Source organism: Mus caroli, chromosome 5 (assembly GCF_900094665.2).
Source record: "Mus caroli chromosome 5, CAROLI_EIJ_v1.1, whole genome shotgun sequence".
Taxonomy (NCBI): Eukaryota; Metazoa; Chordata; class Mammalia; order Rodentia; family Muridae; genus Mus; species Mus caroli.
Genome location: NC_034574.1, coordinates 116,535,229 through 116,559,966, shown reverse-complemented (window position 1 = coordinate 116,559,966; position 24,738 = coordinate 116,535,229). Strand labels below are relative to the sequence as shown.

The 24,738-nt window shown below is 47.9% G+C and overlaps 1 protein-coding gene across 1 annotated transcript in view; it reads left to right on the top strand.

Moving 5' to 3' along the window:
- Positions 1–19,856, top strand: part of Vps33a (VPS33A core subunit of CORVET and HOPS complexes) — a 24,990-nt gene extending 5,134 nt beyond the window's left edge. The window contains exons 5-13 of the mRNA XM_021163156.2: positions 2,511–2,627; positions 3,902–4,076; positions 7,162–7,358; positions 10,121–10,247; positions 12,454–12,521; positions 13,665–13,802; positions 14,979–15,116; positions 16,971–17,139; positions 17,737–19,856. Coding sequence (XP_021018815.1) covers positions 2,511–2,627; positions 3,902–4,076; positions 7,162–7,358; positions 10,121–10,247; positions 12,454–12,521; positions 13,665–13,802; positions 14,979–15,116; positions 16,971–17,139; positions 17,737–17,918 — 1,311 coding nt within the window. The 3' untranslated portion in view covers positions 17,919–19,856. The remainder of the gene's footprint in view (positions 1–2,510; positions 2,628–3,901; positions 4,077–7,161; positions 7,359–10,120; positions 10,248–12,453; positions 12,522–13,664; positions 13,803–14,978; positions 15,117–16,970; positions 17,140–17,736) is intronic.
- Positions 19,857–24,738: the final 4,882 nt, after the last annotated feature.

The window sequence follows — 24,738 nt, the reverse complement described above, 5'->3', positions numbered from 1 at the left end:
CACGTGTTTCTGCATGTCTGTGTGTGCACAAGTGTTTCTGCATGTCTGTGTGTGCACACGTGTTTCTGCATGTCTGTGTGTGCACACGTGTTTCTACATGTCTGTGTGTGCACACGTGTTTCTGCATGTCTATGTCTGCACTCGTGTTTCTGCATGTCTGTGTGTGCATAAGTGTTTCTACATGTCTTTGTGTGCACACGTGTTTCTGCATGTCTATGTGTGCATAAGTGTTTCTACATGTCTATGTGTGCACACGTGTTTCTGCATGTCTGTGTGTGCATAAGTGTTTCTACATGTCTATGTGTGCATAAGTGTTTTTGCATGTCTATGTGTACACAAGTGTTTCTGGTGTCCACAGAGACCAGAAGAGGGGTCAGAGTTACACACAATTGTGAGCTGCTGTGTGGGTGTTGGGAATTGAACCCAGGTCCTCTAGAAAAGCTCCAGTCCTCTTAACCACTGAGAAGTCTCTCCAGTACCAAATTTACCCCTCCAGAGTCTTCAGTTAAACACCTACGGTTCCACCACTTGGGAAGCCTAGAGAGAGTAATTTGAAGGGTGAGGCCAGCCTGACCACCGTAGGGAAACCTCGAAAAATAAAATAAACAAGCAAATATCAAATGAAATATAATTACAACAGTAATGGCTGAGCACAACGGTACATGCTTTTGATCTCAATAGTCAGGAGACAGATACGTGCGGACCTCTTTGCCTGGTCTGTATAGTGAATTCCAGGAGAGCCAGGAGTTCATAGTGAAACCCTGTCTCAACCCTGCCCTGACTGCCCCCCCCCCCATTTTGTAAATGTAAGTCATTTACATAGTACATTTTTTTTTAATTAGAAGGCCACAGAGTGATGAAGAGGCCATTTTCCCCGAGTCTCAGACCTTTTTGTAGAAGTCATAAAGATCTCTTTATGCTCTCTCTGTCTGTCAGTCTCTCTGTGATTCTTTTGTTTTACTGGGTTTTTAAGAACTGTTTGAAAGCTAGGCGTGGTGGCACACGCCTTTAATCCCAGCACTTGGTAGGCAGAGGCAGGTGGATTTCTAAGTTCAAGGCCAGCCTGGTCTACAGAGTGAGTTCCAGGATAGCCAGGGTTACACAGAGAAACCCTGCCTCAAAAAAGAACTGCTTTAATTTCTTAATTTCTTTTTTAGACAGGCTTTCTGTAGCCCTCACTCGTAGCACATACAATATTCTCTCTCTGTGCCCTGGGTTTTAGAACTGAGAGGTGTGCCTGAAGTTAACGCCAACCCCAGTTCTGAACTGAATGTGAGCCTCGGCTCACCCTACTGAGTGTTCAGTGCCAGCTCATAGTGTTAGCATGTTCATTTTAATAATTAAAAACCAGAGTATCTAAAGGCAGCCAACCTAGTAAATACTATAAGGGCTTCTGTTGTGTGGGTGAGTGAGTTTGGGGCCCAAAATAAGAGCTTTTAAATATTAATGAGTAGTAGCATTCATCCTAAAATGTCCTTGTAGCTTGAAGTGCCACGTGGGATGGACTCCCTGTGGAAGGAGTGGGCCGTTGCTGTGTAGGACTCCCTCACCGACTGTGCTGGTGGACGAGGCCCCAGCCGATCCCAAGCTCTGTTTCCAGCGAGTGGCCAGGATGACTGCCGTTCAGGCTTAGATCTGTTGTTGCTGAGGGTGTCGCTCAGAAGTGGAACAGTGTGCTCGAGGCCCTGGGTTTGATTCCCAGAACTACCAAAACAAGAGTCAAAAAGAAATCTATCATGCCAGGTTTGACAGCAAACTCCTTTAATCCCAGCACTTGGGAGGCAGAGGCAGGCGGATCTGAGTTTGAGGCCAGCATGGTCTACAGAATGAGTTCCAAGATAGCCAGGGCTACACAGAAAAACTTTGTCTTGAAAAACAAAAGAAAATAAACCCCTCACATTAGCTTGGAAATCTTTTTGAAAGCTAGCATTATAGAAGGAGAGTCTTTGTAGTAATACAGCTTTTTAAGATGGAGTGGGCCATGGCTTGTCATCCTCTCCTTTGGAAGGATTCCAAAACATGTGTCTCGTAGCATCCTTGTCCCGGGCTGTTGTGCTGGGAAAGAGCTATAAACACCAGTCCTAGACGAGTCAGGGGCCAGGCGTCCAGTGTGCAGCATAAACCCCTGTGGTGTGTTTGCTGAGACAGCCCACTCTGCTGGTCTTCACCTCCCCCTTCCTCAGCCCCTGGGCCCTCACTGCCATCCTGCTCATGGCTTTGGATACTGAAGAGACCCTAAGGTAATAGCAGTGGGGTGTTGGGACAAAAGGTACCCTTTTTTCTTTTCTTTTTCTTTGAGACAAGGTTTCACTATGTATCCTTGGCTGGCTTGAAATGCTGTGTAGACCAGGCTGGCCTTGCACATACAGATCTCCTTGCCTCTCCTCCTGAGTTCTGAGATGGCCCAGGACTCCTGTCCCAGCCACCATTTTGACTTGTAAATGGATGGTGATTGTAAAACAGCTGGTGGTGGTGGTGGTGGTCCACAGAAGCCGGATTTGTCTCCACAGGAGTGCTACCTGGAAGGCGACCAGACTAGCCTGTACCACGCAGCCAAGGGGCTGATGACCCTGCAGGCGCTGTATGGAACTATCCCTCAGATCTTTGGGAAAGGAGAGTGTGCTCGGGTAAGAACCCTCTGTCTTCTGGCTTTATCCAAAATAGGGGTCAAAGGGTGACCTTGAGAGACACAGCCAATCCCTTTACTTCATGTGCACGCAAGCTGTGACCCTGTTACCCCTGCTTCTGTGTTGGAGGGCATAGTCTGCTTAGAGACAGGCTGTTCATATCTGTGCACTTGTTTGGTGGCTTTGCCTTTTAAATGTATTCTGATCATGGCGTAGATGTGTAATGTGGCCTGGGTAAGTTTCATCGGGGCCAGAGTCACAGAGCTCTTGGCTGTGAGTCCTGTATGAATGAATGGTTTTTTGAGACATAGTTTCCCTGTATAGCCCTAGCTACCCTGGAACTTCTTTCATATACCAGACTGGTCTCAAACTTAGAGATTTGCCGCCTCTGCCTCTTGAGTGCTGGGATCAAAGGTGTGCGCCACCACAGCCCAGCCTTCAGTAAAACAAAACACAAGGTTTAGTATTGACCTGTGGACAAAAGCTGTGACCAGGGGCTGGAGAGATGGCTCAGTGATTAAGAACACTTCCTGCTCTTCCAGAGAACCCAAGTTCAGTTCTCAGCTCCCACGTCCAGCAACAACCACCTATAATTCCAGACTCAGGCATATGATGCCCTCTTAAAACCAAGTTGGCCACTGCACTCATATGCACAAAGTCACCTCCAGACAGATGTGTTCATGTAAATAAAAAGCCATTAAATCTTTACATTTCTTTTATTTCTATGCATCTTGTGAGTTTATGTGCAGGTACCACGGAGGGCAGAGAGTGTGTACTGGGTTCCTTATAACTGGACTTACATTCAGTTGTCAGCTACTGGAGGTGGGGGCTGGGGACTGAACCTAGGCTCCTTGCAAGAACAGTAAGTGCTCTTAACTACTAAACCATCTCTCCTGCCCTAAAAATAACTTAATCTTATACATGAATGGATGAATGAATGATGAACACACGCTATGAGCAGAGGCTCATAGGTACCTGTGTAGCTCTTGGGAACACTGGATCGGCGCTGTTTATTGCACCATCTTTAGAGATTGTAGAGCATAACCATCCCGTGTAGCAGGCGTCGGTTGTGACTGGGGCGGGGTGGCCACTGTTGGCTCTGAGATGGATGGTGGTTAACTGTAGGTACTTTCTGTTAGCCGTTTATTTCATTATCAGTCTGGCCCGAGCTGCTTTTCTGTTTTTCACCTTTGGAGTACTGTTTTCTCTGTAGCAGAGCCTTAAACTCTGCTAGGTCCCAGGATTCTCCACCTGATCACATGTTTTGTTTCCAGCAAGTGGCCAATATGATGGTCAGGATGAAGAGGGAGTTCACGGGAAGCCAGAACTCAGTGTTCCCCGTGTTTGATAACCTCTTGCTGCTTGATCGCAACGTGGATCTCCTGACGCCACTCGCCTCCCAGCTCACGTATGAAGGCCTCATCGATGAGATTTACGGCATTCAGAACAGTGAGTGAGCTGACATCTATTAGGATAACAGCTGCTATTGCTGTTAGGATAAAAGTATCCGTTGTGTGCAGGCTGTGGCTTTACGGTTCCTTCTCGAGTGTTGTTTAAATGTAAAGGTCAGGGGATTCTATTTTTCTTCTTTTCCTCCCCTCAACCCTCTGCCCCTTGTGTTTTGAAACAGGGCGTTCATAGCCCAAGCTCACATGGAATTTACCATATAGCTCAGGCTGGCCTTTGCCTCCCTAATGGTGTGGTTACATTAAGGTTTGAGTTACCACACCTAACTAAAGATCCAGTTTCTTTTCTCTTTTTCTTCTTTCCTTCTCTGTGTAGCCCTGGCTGTCCTGGAGCTCACTCTGTAGACCAGGCTGACCTCGAACTCAGAGATCTGCCTGCCTCTGCCTCTGAGTACTGGGATTAAAGGTGTGCGCCTCTGCTGATCAGCTAAAGTCCAATACCTATTGATGGTTTGAGAGGAGAGAGTAAGTTAAAAAAGAAAATAATGTTTTTTGGAAGCAAGTTGGCAGCATATAAAGTTATTAATTCCGGCAACGATCCCAGGAATGTCCCTTGAGGAATCATCATTCCAGAGAGGATGAGGGAGGGCTGTGTTTAGCCCAAATGCTTGAGAGCATCACACATCCTGTGGAGCCACTGAAGTGGCAAATGTGGAGCCTGGGAGACTATATGGACAGTGTGTCCCCATTATATGCTGCGGTTATCTCATTGTGTGTCGTTGATGGGCAGGATTACATGACGAAATAGCACTCAGGAGAGGGACATGGCTGAAAGGGCGAGGCCTCTGGAGAAGCTATGCTCCACCTTGCTCTTTAGCCACCGTTTTATCTTGTGTGTGTGTGTATGTGTGTGTGTGTGTATGTATGTGTGTATGTATGTGTGTGTGTGTGTGTATGTGTGTGTGTGTATGTATGTATGTGTGTATGTATGTATGTGTGTGTGTATGTATGTATGTGTGTGTGTGTGTATGTATGTGTGTATGTGTGTATGTATGTATGTGTGTGTATGTATGTATGTGTGTGTGTGTGTATGTGTGTGTGTGTGTGTGTGTGTGTGTGTGTATGTATGTATGTATGTATGTATTTTGAGACCGAGTCTCACTGTGTGGAGATTAATCTCAGCAGAACTGAGATTAAAGGTGTATGCCACAACACCTACCTTATTTATTATCTTTAAAAAATATTCTTCATTTCTTCTTTGACAATTTCATACATGTATCTAATATATTTTGATTATACTTACCTTATTTAAAGTTTTCTCTACATTTTTTAATTTATTGTGTGTGTGTGTGCGCGTGTGCATGTGTGTGGGCACCTACCATGACTATATGGAGGTCAGAGGACAGCTTTCAGGAGTTGATTCTCTCCTTCCACCATGTGGGCCCTGGGGACTGCACTCAGGTCATCGGGCTTGGTGACAAGCACCTTTACCCACTGGCCTCTCACTGGGCCCTGATTTTTTTATCCTTTTGATACAAAGTGTTGCTGTCTAGCCCAGGCTGGCCATGAACTCTGGTCTTCGTGGTTTAGCTCCCAAGTGCTGGAAGTTAGACTGTATATGGTCACCACCATACCCCGCCCGCCCAGCGGTTACTGAGAAAGCTTCCTCCGTACAAGTCAGCACAGCTGAAAAAGAATGCTGACTTGTCTTGTGGGTCTAAGGCTAGATCAGTGTGATCATCTGATGGCCACACCGCCGACTCTGCCTGGCCAGATGGTCCATGCCTGCTGCGGCTGCTACACAGCAGTATGTAAGTACACTGTAGCTGTCTTCAGACACACCAGAAGAGAGCATCATATCTCATTATGGGTGGTTGTGAGCCACCATGTGGTTGCTGGGATTTAAACTCAGAACCTTTGGAAGAGCAGCCAATGCTCTTACCCTGCTGAGCCATCTCACCAGCCCCCCCCCCATAATTGTTTTTTTTAAAGTATAGAATTTGTTTAACATTGTAAGAAGCTTGGTCCATGTTCGCATTACCTTCGGAATTCATCAGCGCCGCTTGAGGACGTCTTGGTGGAGGTGCTGAGTTGTTTTCAGGAGCAGAGGTGGGAGGCGAGGCCTGCGGCTCCCTTGTAGAGGAACTGGAGAGCTGGCAGAACTTGGCATTTATTCTAGACCAGGGTGGGGACTGGTTACACTGTAGCTAGAATCTCCAGACTCTGCCATGCAGAGTAAAGAATGAGCACCTGTGCCAATAAAACTTTTATCTACAGAAGCAAGAAGTGTGGAGGCTCTTAGTTCAATCTCCCTGACCAAAACCAAACTGGGTGAACTTGACCCCAGGGGCAAAGCTTCTGATCCTTTCTCTTAGGTGAGTGAGTGTGTGTGTGTGTGTGTGTGTGTGTGTGTGTGTGTGTGAGTGTGTGAGTGTGTAAAACTAAAACAAAAGTTCCATTTTTAAAAGCCCCAGCCTTGGGGGTGGAGAAATGGCTCAGTGGTTAAGAGCACTGGCTGCTCTTGTAGGACCTGGGTTTGGTTACTAGCACCCCCATGGTAACTCATAACTGTCTATAACTCCAGTCCCGGGGCATCTAGTGTCCTCTTCTGGTCTCCTTGGGTACCACATGCACATGGCATGCAAACACACACACAGCCAAAACATCCATACACATAAAAGTAATTATTTTCTTCTAAAAAACTCTACGACCTTTCATTACTTACTGTGAACACTCTAGCATTTTCTATCTTCTTTGCTGCTACATGGTTCAGGCCGGTCCCAAACTCACAGAAGTTCTCCTGAGTGCGAGGGTTCACCTGGGCCATCTCCATGCCAGTGAGATTCCCTTTTAGAAACTCACTGTTGTGGTGGTTTCTCTGTCTGTCCATAATGACAATTAGAGCTGTGGAATGGGTGCTGCAGAGCCGCCATGCCTGAGCGTGGGCCATGGAAGGTAAAAACCCAGAGCTGAGTGCCTTTGTCTTCTAACGCTCTCAGAAGTCACGGGTCACTGACTGGCTTGTGGCCGGTGGGAAACAAACTGCTGTTCTGCGGTGGGCATTTTGTGCCCAGGCATTTGAGTCTGGGGTCTTCCTGTAACTGCTCAAGCGTGTGCTCCAACTCCAGGTTATGTGAAGTTGCCTCCAGAGAAGTTTGCACCCAAGAAGCAGGGCGGCGGCGGCGGGAAGGACCTTCCCACGGAGGCCAAGAAACTTCAGCTCAACTCCGCAGAGGAGCTCTACGCCGAGATCCGGGACAAGAACTTCAACGCTGTTGGCTCTGTGCTCAGCAAGAAGGCGAAGATCATCTCTGCAGCGTTCGAGGTGAGGCACGCCTGGCTTCCACCCTGCCCGGGGACGCTGAGGGGACGGTGCTCCTGGCCACGCTGCAGGAGCTTTGCGGCTCAGACTTCTATTTTGCCTGAGATGTTTAGTATGTAATCAGGTATAAACCCAACTAAGAAAGCATAAGGACCCTTATTGAAAACAATTCCTTAATGCGCTTATAATTTCACCAACTATTAAAGACAGCAAATTTGCACCCTAGGGAGGCGCCCATGCATGCTGACTTGTAAAGAATGAAACCTTGGTTGACTGTTTGAGGATCTGGGCCTAGGGCATCTCCAGTGGTTTTTCTTTAGTTTTGTTTTCAGAGTGGAGTGATATTTTGATTTTATAATTGTGAATACTAGACTGCCCCTTCCTACATAATAGTTAAGTTTTGGAGAGTGCATGTTCAGAAACCAATGTTTTGTGACCCCCGTGTTCATTTCCTTGGTCCTCTCTGAACTGTGATCAGCAGTTTAAACAGCTTGCCGAGGGCTGTCATGAGGGCTGGCGTGGGGCTCAGCGGCTGAGAGCTGCCCTGGCAGAGCGCCAGGGTTCAGTTCCCTGTACTCACAGTTCCAGAGAATCTGAGGCCCCCTTCGGCCTTCTCTGGTACCTGAACCACACAGACAAATCCACACAAAGATAACCCCCCACACACACACACACGAACACATAATTAGAAATAAATCTTTTTTTTGTAAAATTGGGCTATACCTGTCTCATTTTAATACTGCAGATTCAAGGGGGACCCAAGGTTTTCCTTCTTTTATTTTTAAGAAATTTGTTATTTTTCTGGCACTGGGTATTGAGCTCAGAGTCTTGACTATGCTAGACCATGCTCTACCTCTGAGCTACGTCACCAGCAAGGGTTTCTTGGATTTTAGACTTTTTCTCAGGCCTGTAATGACTGTGCTGTCCTAAGTGTTCCTGTTTGTAGGGGTGTGAGGGCATGAGTGTTGTTCTCATAAACAAGTCCCTGTGATCTTAAGTCCTGCTCTCCTCCCCTGAGAGAACACCCGCTGTACTAGAGATAGCCCTCCTGTGGTACGGTGCAGCCATGGTGAACTGCTGAGACCTGGCCAGCAAGGCAGTGGCAGGGGAGCCCCACAAGTGTGATATGATAATGAGATCAAAATCCCCAGCCGCCCAGAGCTTCATTATCACCCTCCTGCCTCCTCCTGTCTTTAGCCGGTTTATTCTTGTTGAGCTGGTTTTGAAATGTGGGGATTCTATAGACTTAGAAAATGACTGTTTAGGATCTAGAGATAGAAATTGGGCCGGGCAGTGGTGACTCACGCCTTTAATCCCAGCACTTGGGAGGCAGAGACTGGCAGATTTCTGAGTTTGAGGCCAGCCTGGTCTACAGAGTGAGTTCTAGGACAGCCAGGGCTATACAGAGGAACCCTGTCTCGAAAAACCAAAAAAAAAAAAACAAACAAAAAAAAGAAATTGGAAGAGTTTTTTAAAAACTGCCTTTTATGTATTTGTTGTTCTATCTGTGGTTGTAAATATTATCTTTCTTAGGGATTCTATCTGTATAATTAACTCCATATTTCTGAAGACACTTCTTGGTTACATTATTGCAACGTGCCCATCAGGTGGTGGCAGCAGCAGTGGTGGCGCACTCCTTTAATCCTGGCACTTGGAGGCAGATCTTTGAGTTCAAGGTCCACCTGATCTACAGAGCAAGTTCCAGGACACCCAGGGCTACACAGAGAAACCCTGTCTCACCCCCAACCCCTCCAAAAAAATAAGTTCTCATCAGTAAGCGGGGTTGGTTCACTTTGTGCACGGGCTGGATTCACTGTTGATGTTCCGTGCCACATGGGATTAGTTTCAGTTCCATGGAAACTTTTGCTCAGTGCTGATTTTTGAAATGGTCTCCTGGCTGAGGATGCCTTTCAACTTCTGGTCCGTCTGTCTTCCCAAGGTCGTGCCTGACGGAGACACTTTCTGCTAACTATTGGCCCCTCTGCACGGAACTGAAATGTTTAGATCTTAGAGCTGTGTGTGTATGTGTGTGTGTGTGTGTGTGTGTGTGTAAGAGAGAGAGAGAGAGCGAGAGAGAGAGCAGTGTGTGTGTGTGTGTGTGTGTGTAAGAGAGAGAGCAGTCAGTGTCCTGCCATCATTCATCCTCATTCCCTTGATACAGGGGTCTCACTGAACCCCATCCTAGATCCTCCTGTCTCCACCCTGCACAGGGCTGGCCTTGTACCCAATGCTTGGGCATGTACAGCAACGTTCTTCCCTGCTGAGCCTTCCAACCCCAAGCCTGGTGGGGTTTAGTTTGTTGTTTTGTCTCTGTGACAGGATCTTACTGTAGAGCCCACACTGGCCTTGTACTCTAGGTCTTCCTACCACACATACACTCACACACACACACACACACACACACACACACACACACACACCGTCAGCTTCCAGGGGTGCCTTTATCTTTTTTTTTTTTTTATACTTACGTACTTGTAAAAACACATACATACGTATATATGTGTGTGTGTGTATTTATATATATATACATACATTCATGCATATTTGTGTGTGCATGCATGTGTGTGTGTGTGCATGCATGGAGATGAAAGAGCATTGCAGGAGTTCTCTCCTTCCATCCTGTGGGTACCGTACTTCCTTTTCTCCTGTCTGTGATTTTAGAGCTGGGTTTAGCTTGATTTACGTTCCCCCCTCATGATGGTGCTGGTGAAACACCCTGTGAGATGCTCCCCTGCCTCACCGCCCTGCTGCCTGTTCTGTTCCAGGAGCGACACAACGCTAAGACAGTCGGGGAGATCAAGCAGTTCGTGTCCCAGCTACCCCACATGCAGGCAGCCAGGGGATCGCTTGCCAACCACACCTCAATTGCAGAGTTAATCAAAGACGTCACCAGTAAGTATCTTTTGTTGTAGTTCTGACAGTGGGCAGGTCAGCTGTGTTTTTTGTATGTATTTTATTGTTTTGGTGTTCGGGATCAGACCACCTGTGACACAAGTGCTTGATCCCCAAATCGCCCCCAGCTGGTTCCATTCTAGCCTCGTGCATGGGTCCCAGTGCAGTAAGTGTGTGGATTTCATTAGGTAGGGGCTCGTGGACTTGATGTACAGCCAGGTCTGGCATGAACTCCTGATCCCCTTACCTGTACCTCCCTAGTGATGGGGTGACAAGTGTGTGAATGTTAACAGGAACCTGTGCCCAGCGGGAAGAAAGAGCCTGGTGGTTAAGAGCACTTGCTGTTCTCTCAGCAGACTCTGGTTCAGCTGCAGCAGCAGGTAGCTCACAGCTGCCTCTAACCAGGGGATCCCACTGACCTCTGAGGGCACCTGCACTCACAGGCACATGGCCAAACAGACACACTAGGGACACAGGAATAACAGCTAAATCTTGTAAAAATGTTACATTGTGATTAACTCAGTTGACAAATTCATCTTCAGGTAAGCTATCTAGAATAACAGAGAAGCACTCGTCCCGAAGGTTCCCGGTAAAGATAGGAAACAGTTCGTGGGCTTTAGTAAGGTTTTTCTTTTTGTCTTTTTTCTTGTTGTTGTTGTTTTGTTTTGTTTTTTCGAGACAGGGTTCCTCTGTGTAGCCCTGGCTGTCCTGGAACTCACTCTGTAGACCAAGCTGGCCTTGAAATCAGAAATCCNCCTGCCTCTGCCTCCCAAGTGCTGGGATTAAAGGCATGCGCCCCCCCCCCCCCCACCCAGCTAGTAATGTTTTTCAATGTGAAGGATTATTTAATTAAAACCATGTGATGTTCTGAGATTTTATTGGGACTCTAGACTAGTTTTGGTCCCCTTGAGAACCATGCGAAGCACTTGTATATACTAGATAGCATTTGGGAGATGGAGGCAGAAAAACCCTAAGTTCAAGGACAGCTTGAGCTACATTGTGAGACTCAAAGAAGAAAATGTACTGGGGGAAAAAGCTCGGACAGTAGAGGGCTTACCTCATGTGGCAGGCAGCATGTGTCTGTAGTACCAGTGCTGGGCCATTGAAGGTCAGAGGATCCCAAGTTCATCGTCATATAGCATGAATTCAGGGCCAGTCTGGGCAGGCTACATTAAACCTTTCCCCAGAAACAAACTAAACTGAATATGGTGGCCACACCTTTAACCCCAGTGGTCAGGAGGCAGAGGTGGATCTCTGAGTTTGATGGCAGCCTAGTCTACATAGAGCATTCAGGCTAGCCAGGGCTACACAGAGAAACCTTATCTGAGCACGAACCACCTCGAAAACAAAATACACAAACCAGACAGAAAGCCAGGAGCCATTCTGGAGAGATGGTTCAATGTTATAAGTAAGGACTGCTTTCTCAACACTTTAACCTTTAACTTCATCTCCAGGGGATCTGAAGACCTTGTATGGGTTTCCTGGGTATTCATATTCTCGAGCACACACACACACTTAATTGGGAAGTCAAAAGACAAGGATTGCTATGAATTCAAGGGCAGCCTGGGCTACGCTATGAGATCCTGTCTTTAAAAAAAAAAAAATCGGTTGTTGTGCACGCCTTTAATCTCAGCACTTGGGAGGCAGAGGCAGGTGGATTTCTGAGTTCGAGTCCAGCCTGGTCTACAAAGTGAGTTCCAGGACAGCCAGGGCTACACAGAGAAACCCTGTCTCGAAAAACCAAAACCAAAAAAAAAAAAAAAAAAAAAAAGAGAAGAATGAAAACTTCTTACAGAATTGTCACAAAGAGCCTCACAGGATGCATATTAACCTAAATGTGAGTCCATTTGACTCAGGGACGTAGAAGCTGGGGCGCTTGCTCAGTACCAAGTGTCAGGAGTATGCTTGGACTCTTAGTTCAGTGTTGGAAAGTTAGTCCTTTGTCTCCTGGTGACAAAGGTGGGAACCAGTTGACATGAGGCCGTCCTCTGGGGAAGTGGGGGTTCCCATCAAGTCCTGACCCGGAAGGAGCAGCATGCGGGTGGAGCGAGCACTCAGTGCTCTGGTGCTGCCTGCTTGTTCCCGAGTCTCTACCTTTAGGGTTTGTGTGCCTTGTTTCCTACTCCTGCCCACGAATGGAAGCATGGCGCTCATGTCAACTGACCCTGTTGAGTTTCTAAGTCAGACACTTGTGGTTACATTTTAGCTTCTGAAGACTTCTTTGATAAGTTGACAGTGGAGCAGGAGTTCATGTCCGGGATAGACACTGATAAGGTATGTGGGGCCATTCTACAGCAGAGCTGACGTTCATCGCCATAAGATTGGAGCCAGGTAATTGGTCGTCCATTGTGGTGTTGTTGTCTGTGTTGTTGTTGAGACAGAAATTCACCATGGAGCCCTGGCTGGCCTAGAACTTGATACATAAATCAGTCTGGTTTTGAACTTAGAGGTCCTCTTGTCTCTGCCTCCTGCGTGCTCAGACTGTAGGGGGAGCGTCATCTCATCTGGACCTCAAGCCATTGTTTTGGTTTCCATGTATGCACTGTGTGTGTGTGTGGATTGGGAGTGTAGGTTATTGATAAGAGAGCACCTTTCTGACATACCAAGAAATCTTGGGTTCAGACCCAGTACTCCCTCCAAAATAAACATACACACACACACACATGCCAACCAGCTGGGTGTTATATGTTTGCAATCCTAGCACTTGAGAGATGGAAGCATTTAAGGCTAGCTTTGGCTACATAGCAAGTTTGAGGCCAACCTGGGTTACAGGAGACCCTATCTCAAAACACAGGACCCCAGGTAACTTGCATCTTTGTTTGTTTGTTTGTTTAATCTGTTAGGTAATTTCTTCAAAAGTACATCACTATTAAAAATAGTTAATTGGGGCTGGAGAGATGGCTCAGTGGTTAAGAGTACCGACTTCTGTACCAGAGGTGCTGAGTTCAATTCCTAGCAACCACATAATGGCTTATGACCATCTGTAATGGGATCCAGTGCCCTCTTCTGGTGTGTCTGAAGACAGCTATAATGTACTCACATACATACAATAAATCTTTTTTTTTTTAAGTTAATTGTTCATTTTGCAAAGGTTTCTATTTTTAAACAGCATTCCTATCATTTTATGCAAGGTAAATCAATGGTATGTTTTAGGTAAGCCAAGTCAAATAAAGCCCAGACACTTGGCAGCCACTGAGCTGGTTGTCTAAGAGGTAGATGAGTCTGGGCAGGCCATTTGGTTGCCCTCAGTGTCATTGCCACTTCATAATGGTGTGTGTCGGGTTGGGGGCATAGTGACGAGGGGGACAAAACTCAGCAGGTAGGAAATGAGAAAGTGAGCCATTCTCCCACATAGCCTTGGGGGAAATAGCAGAGACAGCAGATGGACTAGTGAGTCTGTTCCTATTTCATTGCCAGGTCAACAGTTACATCGAGGACTGCATTGCCCAAAAGCATCCACTCATCAAGGTGCTGAGACTGGTCTGCCTCCAGTCTGTGTGCAACAGCGGGCTCAAGCAGAAGGTGCTGGACTATTACAGAAGGGAGATCCTCCAGGTAGTAAACCCGAGGCGGCCTCTTTGCTGAGAAGGGAGCTATCCTTTCCACAGCTGGGGTTTACTGTGAATCTTGTTTTGTCTTTAAAACCTGTCTGGCCGGGAGGTGGTGTCACACTCCTTTAATCCAAGCACTCAGGAGGCAGAGGCAGGAGGATCTCTGTAAGTTTCAGGCCAGCCTGGTCTACAGAGCAAGTTCCAAGACAACTGGGCCTGCACAGAGAAACCCCGTCTTGAACAACAATAAAAACAAAACTAAAATTTGTCGTAACTTGGCAGCATGCCACACACGTGCACTTGGCAGGCGAAGCAGGCAGGTCTCTGCGAGTTGTTCACTGAGACCCTGTCTGAGAGACAATGCTCCCATTTGAATGCCTCAGGCAGTGTTTGTTCGCTGTTACCAGTCACTGCTCAGTATCTGGTTAGGTTTTATCCATTTTGTTTTCATCTTTTTGAGTTACACAAATGACAGATGTTTTCATAGGATTCCGGGAGTGAGGAGGACATGGACTAGCCAGCCTTTCCCAGCCTCAGATGCACCCGGCCCCACAGTTTGGTTCCCTTCTTTCTGACACCCATTTACTTTTGTGCATAAGATGTTTGTGTGCACAGACTTCAGAATCAGTGTGTGCTTCAAGGTTGGCATGGCTGAATGCAGACCGAGGCCTGTTCTCACTGACTGTTGTCAGTATTTCTGTCAGATGGATGAAATAATAACTACCTCATGCAGTCTAAGGGTAGCTGACTTCAGGATTGTAAAGCATCTAAGAGAGGGGTTTGTCGGGGCTCAGCGAATACTTGTTTCTTTTTAAAAACAGAAATAAAATTCTAGTACAATATTTTGTTATTAACTATCTTTGTTCTTAAGGTCATACCAGTGCGCATAGGCCTCTGAGAGCTAAGTATGTACTATATAGAGATATGATTTCTTTAATGTAAGTAAATTTAAATAAAAATCTTAAATCAGGTTTGAAACAGCACAGGTTAATACGGGTGGGCAAGAGTCTCAGCGTGAGTACCCTCTGCCGGGTCCACTGCGCTCTCCACACTCAGGGCCTGACCTTGCTTAGGAGCCCTGGGGTACAAACCACATTGATTTGTTGGAGTGCTCCTCTTTGGACATCTGCAGGAGCCCTTTTCCTGACCTAACATCTCTGCCAAATGCCTTCTCCTTCAGACCTACGGCTATGAGCACATACTGACCTTGAACAACCTGGAGAAGGCCGGCCTGCTCAAGGCTCAGACAGGGGGCAGAAACAATTACCCAACAATCCGGAAAACACTGCGCCTCTGGATGGACGATGTCAATGAACAAGTGAGATGTGTTCCTGCATTCCATCCGGCTAGTTCACTGCTACAGCAAACACACCTTAATCTGTCCATCTGCCCCACGTCCTGTGTGCCTTTTCACATTATTTTGGTGTGTGCGTGTGTGTGAAACTTGCAGGTGTTGGTTCCTTCCTTCTCCCGTGTCAGCTCTGGGGCTTGAACTCAGCCTGCCAGGCTTGGCAGCCCCCTTACTCCTTTAGCCATCTTTCCAGCTCTTTGCTTTCTAAAAACCATCTCTGTGCTTCTGCGAAGCAGTGCATGTGTGTTGTATCCATCAGGCACTCAGCAGCAGACAGAGTGCACTCAGCTTGGGTAGTTTGAGATTAATAAAGATGTGAGCAGAGCGGACTAGCAATAGGTAAGTCGGTGTGGAGCGCTCTCCAACTGTTGTCACTCAATTCCAGCCCACAGTTCATCATAGCTGAGAAGCCGTGGCAGTGGGGGCTCGAGGAAGCCAGGCCTATCCCACCCAACCGGGAACAGAGAGATGATGCACCCTCAAGGGCGTGTTAGCACGCACATCTCTGTCTTCACACTTATTAGCCAAGGAACCCTTCCCACAGGAACAGGGCCTGGTCTTCCCACCTCAGTTGATGGAATCAGTCATGCTCAGAGACCCACTCTGCAATTAACAACCTTCACACCAGCTGAGGCCTGAAGGACAGATAATAGGAGTTATTAGAGAAGCTTGTCATGAACCAGAGAGAACTGTACACCTGAGGGCTTCTGGCCTCCGTGTGTGTCACAGACCAGAGGCCAGGGCTAGACAAGACAAGCCCCATGCTGCTCTCCATTCTCCAGTTGTCCATGGGACCTCCCATTGCCCAGCCCAAACACAAGTCATGTGAGTGCTGGCACAGGCCCCTGGGAGAAGCGTGGGGACATGAGGAACATCTAGCATACGCAAACCAGCTAGCTGTGCTCCAGGAAGGTGAGCAGCTCCTGCCACAGCTACCCTGTTGCTCACAGAGGCCACCCGTGTGGCCAGGTTTTAGTCCTTCCAGGAGGCGTCTAATTACTCTTGGGCTGTGTTCCTGGTCTGCAGCACTTCTCTTGGCTTTCCATCCACTAGTGTGATGCTGCTAAGTACGTATGTTACGTAGTCAGTGTGTTAGCTCATCACTAGTCTGGTCTTCCTCCCCTCAAACCCACCTACTGCTCAGCAAGGGCTCCTAAGAGCTGTCCTGGTGCCCCATCCTGATTCTTTTTAATTGCTACATAGTGAGGGTGTTTGTTTGTTTGTTTGTTTGTTTATTGGTCTAGGAAATTAAACCCAGGCTTCACACATACTAAACATACTTTCCTATGTGTGTAGCAGAGGATGGGGTGAGTCTTACTCACTGTAGCCAAGGCTAGCCTCCAACTCCTGACGTAGCAAGTGACCTTGAATTCCTGATCCTTCAGTCTCAGTCTCCCAAGTGCACACCTGTCATCCCAGCACTCCAAAAGCCAGGGCAGGAGCATCATAAGTTTGAGACTGACCTAAACTCCATAGTGAGATTCTGTTTCAACCAAACAAATGAAGAAAGTGATGCCAGGCTAGAGAGAAGGCTTGGTGACTGAGAGCATCTGCTGCGCCTCCAGGGGATGCAAGCTTGGTTTCCAGCATTCATGTCATGTGGTCCACAAGCTCCTGTCAGTCCAGCGCCCTCTGGATTCTGCAGGCAGCTGCATACACACGCAAGCAGATCCATTCTGTACCCTTAAATAAAAGTAAACTTGAAAAAGTGCAGCCCTGGATGGTAAGGGTAAAGAGGTGGATTAGAGCAAGGCATATTTTGAGTTTCTGTCTCCCATCATATAACTTCAGTCTTGTATCTTCTTCTTTAACCGTTGACAGAACCCCACAGACATATCCTATGTGTACAGCGGTTATGCTCCACTCAGCGTGCGACTGGCTCAGCTCCTTTCCCGGCCAGGCTGGCGGAGCATCGAGGAGGTTCTCCGCATTCTCCCAGGGCCCCACTTTGAAGAAAGGCAGCCACTGCCCACTGGGCTGCAGAAGAAACGTAAGTTCCACCGTCCACCCACAGTCAGTGTGCTGCTCAGGTGGCTTATGCTGCGCACTTACTTGCTTTGTAAAAGACATTTGTAACGTGGAGTCGGTTGCTAGTGTAGTGTACAAGCCTGGGGCTGAGCTTTGCCCTTAGGCATGGTGGCCTACACTCTCTGCACTGAGATCTCAGGACTCAGGGTGTTAAGATCACACTTGGCATTCCAGGCCTCAAATGAGCTGGCTGCACTGAGATGTACTTGACCTTTTTATCCTTTCTGGTTTTAAGGATATTTTTATGATTTGTGTGTGTGCGTGCGTGCGTGCGTGCGTACATATGTGTGTATCCATGTACAGGCATGTGTGTGTGTGTATCCATGTGTAGGCGTGTACCCAAGAGGTCAGAGGCATCTGCTGTAGCTGAGTTACAGGCATCGTGAGGTACCTGTTGTGGGTGCTGGGAAATTAAATTCAGCTCCTCTGCAAGAACAATATACATTCTCAGCCACTGAGCCATTTCTCCAGCCCTTTTATGTACTTCTAAATGAAAAAAAAAAATGTTTGCGAGGCAGCAGTATTATATGTATTTGATTCTGAAATGTTGACATTTTAGGCCAGCCAGGAGAAAACAGAGTCACACTGGTATTTTTCCTCGGGGGCGTCACCTTTGCAGAAATAGCCGCCCTGCGCTTTCTGTCCCAGCTGGAAGATGGAGGCACCGAGTATGTCATTGCGACCACTAAACTGATGAATGGAAACAGCTGGATAGAAGCTCTCATGGAAAAGCCTTTCTAGAGTATCAGAGGAGACACGACAGGTCACCACACAATGAGCTGCCTCTGTGGACGTGTTGCCAAAGGATGTAAGGCCAGGAGCAGGAAGACGGAAGCAGTGGGCACATGTTCCTTCCTGCTCCTCTCTATGCTCTTAATCCTAAAGAAGGGACGAGCAACCTGGATGAAGGGATGATGAGCTGGGCATAAGAGACAGAGGCAGGAGGATTGCTGCAAGCTTGAGGACAACCTGGGCTCCATAGTGAGTTCCAGGCCAAAGCTCTCCCTTCCAGAAATAAAGGAGATCCTGTTTCAGAATTTTTAAGCCTCAAGTCTTCATTTTCTGGAAATGGCTAAGACTATGGGTCTGATAGCCCTGGCAGCCACATGACTGCACAGACATTAAAAGCAGAGCTGAGGGGATGAAGTCAAAAGGAGAATCAGAATTCTGACCACTGATCCACAGTGGCATATTCTAGAAGACGTCCCATGCCCAGGACCGTGATTCTCTGTTGACTCGGAAGCCAGCATTGTCCAGTGTGTGTGCTTTCCTGCAGAGCACATTTGTGTCTCCAGTCTCTACCGAGTTATTCCTAAGGTGAGCTTTGTTTCCTTCTGAACAACTGAGAGGTTCGAAGGGGCTTCTTGGCATAATGATATTTCTGCTCTCTGCGTTAGCCATGACTGAGCAGGTCTCTGCCCGGAAGGAACTGATAAAGAGTGAGCTGACGCCAGGCAGCCTCTTCCAGCTAACCGTCCAAAGACACTTCTTAGTGTGCATGTTGGTAACTCCTGGACTCACCAGTGTAGGCGCTCCTGCCGGGACTTCCGTTTTCCTCCATGTCCTCCGTGGGCAGTTCTTCAGTTCTTTCAATATCATGAAGCTCTGTCTCTGTGGTAACTGCCACACACAGCTCTCTAGCCCTCTGGCTGTACTCAACTCTGCACATCCCCTTTCCCTGAAAATACTCAGGTGGTCAGTGCACTGCGGTCAGTGTCAGTCACAAGGGACAAGTGTCACCAGTGCTCAGGGTAGAGCACGGCCGGAAGCAGGAGCAGGCATGGCCTCCTGATCATCTCAGCATCTGAAGGAGTTAAGAGCACCAAGTTGGGGACCACATTGATGGCTTTCCTGTCATCACTCAAGTCTCCAGAAAAGCTAGCCTGTTTCAGCCAGTCCTGGTCCTAGCCCAGGTGCAGTTTCTATGGTTAATATTTTCTTCTTGCTTTTCTCATGTAGAGTCAGGAACAATACACTGCATTTAAAAGAAAGAGTATTTAAAAGAAAAAAACCTAGGAATAAAGGATGGCAAAGATGATGTTTGCTTCTCGTGGCGTTAGTTCAGCCTTGATATTCAGTATTGAGAGTGTCAGGCGGTGTGGGGCGCATTCCCAAATGGGAAATCATTCCTGACTTAGAAAACCCCTTCTCAGATTCTTGTTACTCCAGGGAGACTAGTTTTACCTTCGAGCCCCAGCAATGGGTAGTCTCAGCTGCCAGGGACTCAATCCACCTTGTCCTCAGTGTTTTCCACTCTAGGGATTCAGGGCAAGCCTGTCCACGTCTCCTTGGTGTGGGTGTTGTCCAGTGAACAGATACTCAGTTGGAGTCTCATGTGTCTGCATTTGTTTCTGAGTCTATGTTTGCTTTCTCAGAGCATAGCAAGGTCAACTCCTAAAAATGTACCCAGCAGAAGACCTTTTTGAAAAACCACACACTTGCTTCCTCTGTATTCACACACAAAGTGGTGGTATCATACATTATTCCCTGTGATGTAAGTCCCCTTAGTACTCAAAGCTGCCTTTGTCTCTTAAGAGCGTGCTCTGAGAAAGGCTGTGGGAACGGAAGGCTTATTCTTAGACAGGGTGGTTTGTTTACCCCATGTCTGGACTTGTCCTGAGTCTGAGGACCATTCTGCTGCACTGCCTGTCCTGATTAAAGACGTCTATGTAGATGCTATTTTCTGTCTCTATTTACACATTCTTTCATCCCCTTAAATCTAAGAACTGGTACTCTAATGGATTGATAGAGACCAAGAGAGACGTGGTCAAGGGAAGATTAAATCGGAACATGTGTGGAGAACCAGGAAGGCCTCCATGTGAGCTCTGTTCCACTTGAGATCTGCTTGCACTAGAGATGGGTTGTGATTATCAGGGTGTGCTGGTCTGCTCTGTTCTCTGTTGTACATAGAAGCTAGCTACAAGGACACAGTGGCATATCTTTACCGCCACCACCAGGAGCTAAGGCAGAAAGATTGAGAACTCAAGGCCAGCTGGACTAAACAGTGAGACTTTGTACAAAAAAAGGGGAGGGATTTGCTTAGCTGTGTAGTCTGCTGCTTAGCATGCTCACAGCCCGAGGCTTAATCCTCAGCAACACAGAGAGAAAAAGAGGCCCTGCTGGCCTGACCCTAGGAGGAAGTGTTTGTATTGTGCAGACTTGAATTCCAGCAAAAATGCATCTGTCGTCGAGTCGGGGTCTTCCTGTGTAGCTCAGACTGGCCTGGAGTTAAGTCCTGCTTCAAACTAGTAATCCTCCTCTCATGTACTGCATCTCAACCATGGTTCCCTTCTCTCATGTACTACATCTCAACCATGGTTCCCTTCCCCCTATTCACCCTACCTCCCCTCCCCTCTGCCCCGTTCCACCCGCCTCAACTCCCCTCAGAAAAAAAGTCAGTCTCCCAGGGACATCAACCAAACACGGCATAACAAGCTACAATAAGACCAGGCACACACCATCATCACATCAAGGCAGAACAAGGCAGTCCAGTAGGAAGAAGAGGGTCCACCGTGTAGGCAAGAGAGTCAGGAACAGTCCCCGCTCTCGCTATTAGGATTCTCATAAGAACACCAAGCTACTCAGCTGTAAGGTATATGCAGAGGACTTAGGTCAGAACCCTGCAGGCTTCCTGACTTGAGTCCTAGTCAGTTGATTCCGTGGGCCATGATCTCACGCTATGCTCCGACCCCTCAGGCTCCTCCAATCCTTTCTCCCCCTCCTCTGAAGAATGCCGGCGCACCTCCTAATGTGTGTGTGGCTGAAGGACTCTGCATCTGCTTCAGACAGCTACTGGATGAGAGCTCTCTCCTTTCTTTGGTGACGATTCTGCTAGGCTCAAGTCACAGAACACTCTGCAAGCAGGGCAAAAACTGTAGGTTGAAGGTCTTGTGGCTGGGTTGGTGTCTCAGTCCATTCACTTGAGGGTTTGCCTCGTTACAGAAGATGGCTGCTTCAGGCTCCGTGTTCCCCATGCCGGAGTCTTTGCCAGGGTTACTCGAGTCCATTGGTTTCCACTGCACCAGGTTTCCACCTCGCCCCTGAAATGCCCCCAATTTCACTCATTTGTCCCAGTATTTTCTCTCTCCTCCCCCTGCCCCTGATCCCTCCTATTCCCAACCCCCCATGCCCCCAAATCCACCCAAAAAAATCTATTCTATTTCCCCTTTCCAGGGAGATTCATGTGCCCCCAACCCCCATCCCTCCTCGTTGCTTAGTCTCTCAGGGTCTGTCAACTACAACTTTGACTTTACAGCTAATATTCAGTTATGTTAAGCACACACCATGGTTGTCTTTCTGGGTCTGGGTCACCTCACTCAGGATGATTTCGTTCTAGTTCCATCCATTTTCCTGCAAATTTGATGATGTCATTGTTGTTTCTAGCAGCTGAGCAGTACCCTAGTGTATAAATGTACCACACTTTCTTTATCCATCCTTCGGTTGAGGGGCATCCGGGCTGTTTCCAGTTCCCGGCTGTTATAAATAAAGGGCTATGAACATAGTTGAGCAAGCGTCCCTTTGATAGGATGGAGTGCCCTTTGGGTATTTACCCAGCAATGGTATAGTTGGGTCTTGTGGTAGATTGATTTCCAATTTTTTGAGAAACCGTATTGACTTCCTAAGTGCCTTACAGGTTTGTGCTCCCACCAGCAGTGGAGGAGTTCTCCCTTGCTCCTCATCCTCGCCAGCAGGAGCTGTCACTTGTGTTTTTGATCACAGCCATTCTGAAAGGTGTAAGATGGACTCTCAGAGTCATTTTGATTTGCATTTCCCTGATGGCCAAAGATGCTGAACGTTTCTTTAATGCCCAGGAAATTTGAAACAGCAAAATGAACTAAGTATCTGAAGCAAAGGAAAGAGGGTCTACAGTAAGAGATAATCAAGTGGGGATACAGACACAGTGTTGTCTCTAGGTTATAAGTGGTACTTTCAGATCTGATGCATAGAGGACACCTTGTCAGACTGTAGAAGCAAAGGGCAGTATGGAAAAATTCTCATCATTTATAGATGGATTACGGTGAATTTTATGCCATGTTGTAGTTCTTTATTATTTATGTGTGTGTGTACATGTATAGTATGTTCATATATATGTACACATACACACACACACATACTGATACACACATGCACACTTGTAGGAACTAGAGGACAGCTTTCAAAGAGTTGGTTCTCTCCTTCCACCATTTGAGTCCTGAGGACTGAATTCAGGTCATCAAGCTTGGTGGCAGGGCTCCTTTACCGGCTGAGCCACCTTGTCGGCTCCCATGTCCTGTTTCTTAGCTTCAGTTAATCTATTGCTATAAAATACCCCAGCTTGCGGGTTTGCAGACTGCTATTAAGTATAAGACACAGAACTGCCTTGAGGGATCGATCCATTTGAAGTGTGAGCGAGGAGGGAAGAGAGGCCTGTTTTGAACAACTTGGCCCTTTCATCTGTCACTCTGGTTATTGGGTGGTGGTATACATCCCGGCAGGCATCCTGTCCTTCTGGTGATGAGGCAGGACATGGAGCCCTTTAGTTGCCCAGGCCTCTGGGGGAGCAATTACTACTCACTGGCTCCTTGAGCTGTGTGTAGATGTCCTACCCCTGTTTTTGCCCAGACTTCGCCCAAGCAATGATTTGATAATAAGAGATCCTGATTACATTAAGCAGCCATTTGCTTCTGGATGATGATGTTATAAAAGGGTTGCCATCCACACTGCCTGCTTCTCAGAGGTCAATAATAGTCTTTATAATCGAGTACAAGCAGAAGGATGCGCTGTCTATTCCTGGCCACTTTTCCTTTGTTCCATCAGAACGGGAACGTGCTCTGTGCTTTCCCAGCTGGCTCCTTCTGGGCCTCACCTTTGTCGTTGAATTTAGAAGTGGCTATACTGGGAAAGTGCCTGGGCACTGAGTTTGCAAACTGCTAAACTTTGTAAATTAGGATCACACACTCTGGGGCTATCATCTATGGTTCTCAACACACACACATATTCATGTTCACACTTGTCATTCTTAAAACAGCAGCTTTTCCATTACTAAGATAGTCTTAGTGAATGTGTAGTGGTTCTGCCAGATCCCAGACTTAACTGGGCTGCTCTCAGTATTAGCAGTATTGGAAATACAGCCCGTCTGGAGTATTTAGACAAGCAAGACAAGAAGGGGCTTGAAATACCCCCTAGTGTACCACTTGTTCAGCCCATTTGAGTCAGGAGCCCTGGAAACCGCTGACTGCCTCATCCTGTAGGCTGTGGAGGTAATGCAGTCAGAGGGCGGGCAGGGCTGCTAATGCCCCGCCTGGTCTGGCATTGCCTGTGCGCAGCTCCCTGGGAGCTCAGAAACCACACAGAGGTTGTAATTGGTCGCTAGACCACACCTAGTTGTTGAGTGCTCCAGCTGCCTGAAGACCTCTCAGCTCTGCCCAGATCGCTGGAGTGTGCACAAGTCTACTTTCACCAGACCTGAGAGCGGCTGTGGAAGCTGTGGAGGTGGAAGAGTCGTGGAAACTTTGCCAAGTAAGTAAATTGGTAAGAGTGGGAAACTAGAGGCTGCCATTGATGGTAACTGCTAGGCAAGGCAGCAATGAAATTGAGCTAGCTTGTGACTCTTAGCATCTGAGGTGAAATTAGCAAAGGGTGGATGCATAAAGCATATCAAGAGAGATATGAATGAAATCGAGTTAGTACCCATCACTTAACACCCTTCAGTTTTAATCCTGACTGGCTATTAGGCAAGCATACTGGGGGCACACACAAGAAAATTTCCTTAAAATCTACTATCGACAAGGCCAGGGGAATGACGAGGGAATGAGCAATGTCCTGCTGCTTCCCCTCCACTATGAGACAGGGCTGCGGCTTGAGTGAAGGGAAAATAAAACTGTCTTCCACTAGTCCATTTGCTGCACCAGCTCCATTAAAAATGCAAGAGATGGTGGGAAGAGAGGGCCGGGTTGGAGCCTAATGCAGAGTCAGGACTGGAAAAGACCAGGCTCCTTCCCTTGTCTGAGTTCAAGTGCCAGTGACAGTTGGGGGCAACTACTGCTTTGGACTTTCAGTGTAGGGGAGAATAGCACTTTGGGCTTCCTTGGCCTTGGAAGAGTACTGTTCATTGCGTGCACCCTGCGCGTGCTCAGGCTCCCGGTCTCTGCAGGGCGATGCCGACCTCGTCCACCATCCACGTGCTGCAGTTGCTGCGGGAGCTGCTCGCCTTCGTGCTCCTCAGCTACACTGTGCTCATCGGGGCGCTCCTGCTGGCCGGCTGGACCACCTACTTCTTGGTGCTGAAGTGACAGCGCTCCGGCCCCGCCCTGCTCCGCCCCGCCCCACCGTGGCTCCGAGCTTACCCTCCCTGACCAGCACAGTCCCCCTTTCCAGGAGCGGCCCCGCCTCGCCTCGCCTTGCCCCCCCAGCCCGCTGCCCGCGTCACGGCGCGCGACCCGGCTTCAGCACCCGTGCACTGGAGCCTGCGGGGACCCGCGACAAAATCGGAGCGGTTGGAAGCCAGGAGCGACCGTTAGAGCGGTTTCCTGGTATTCCGGCCCCGCCCACTCCGCCTGTCCAATCGCAACCGCGTCCTCCG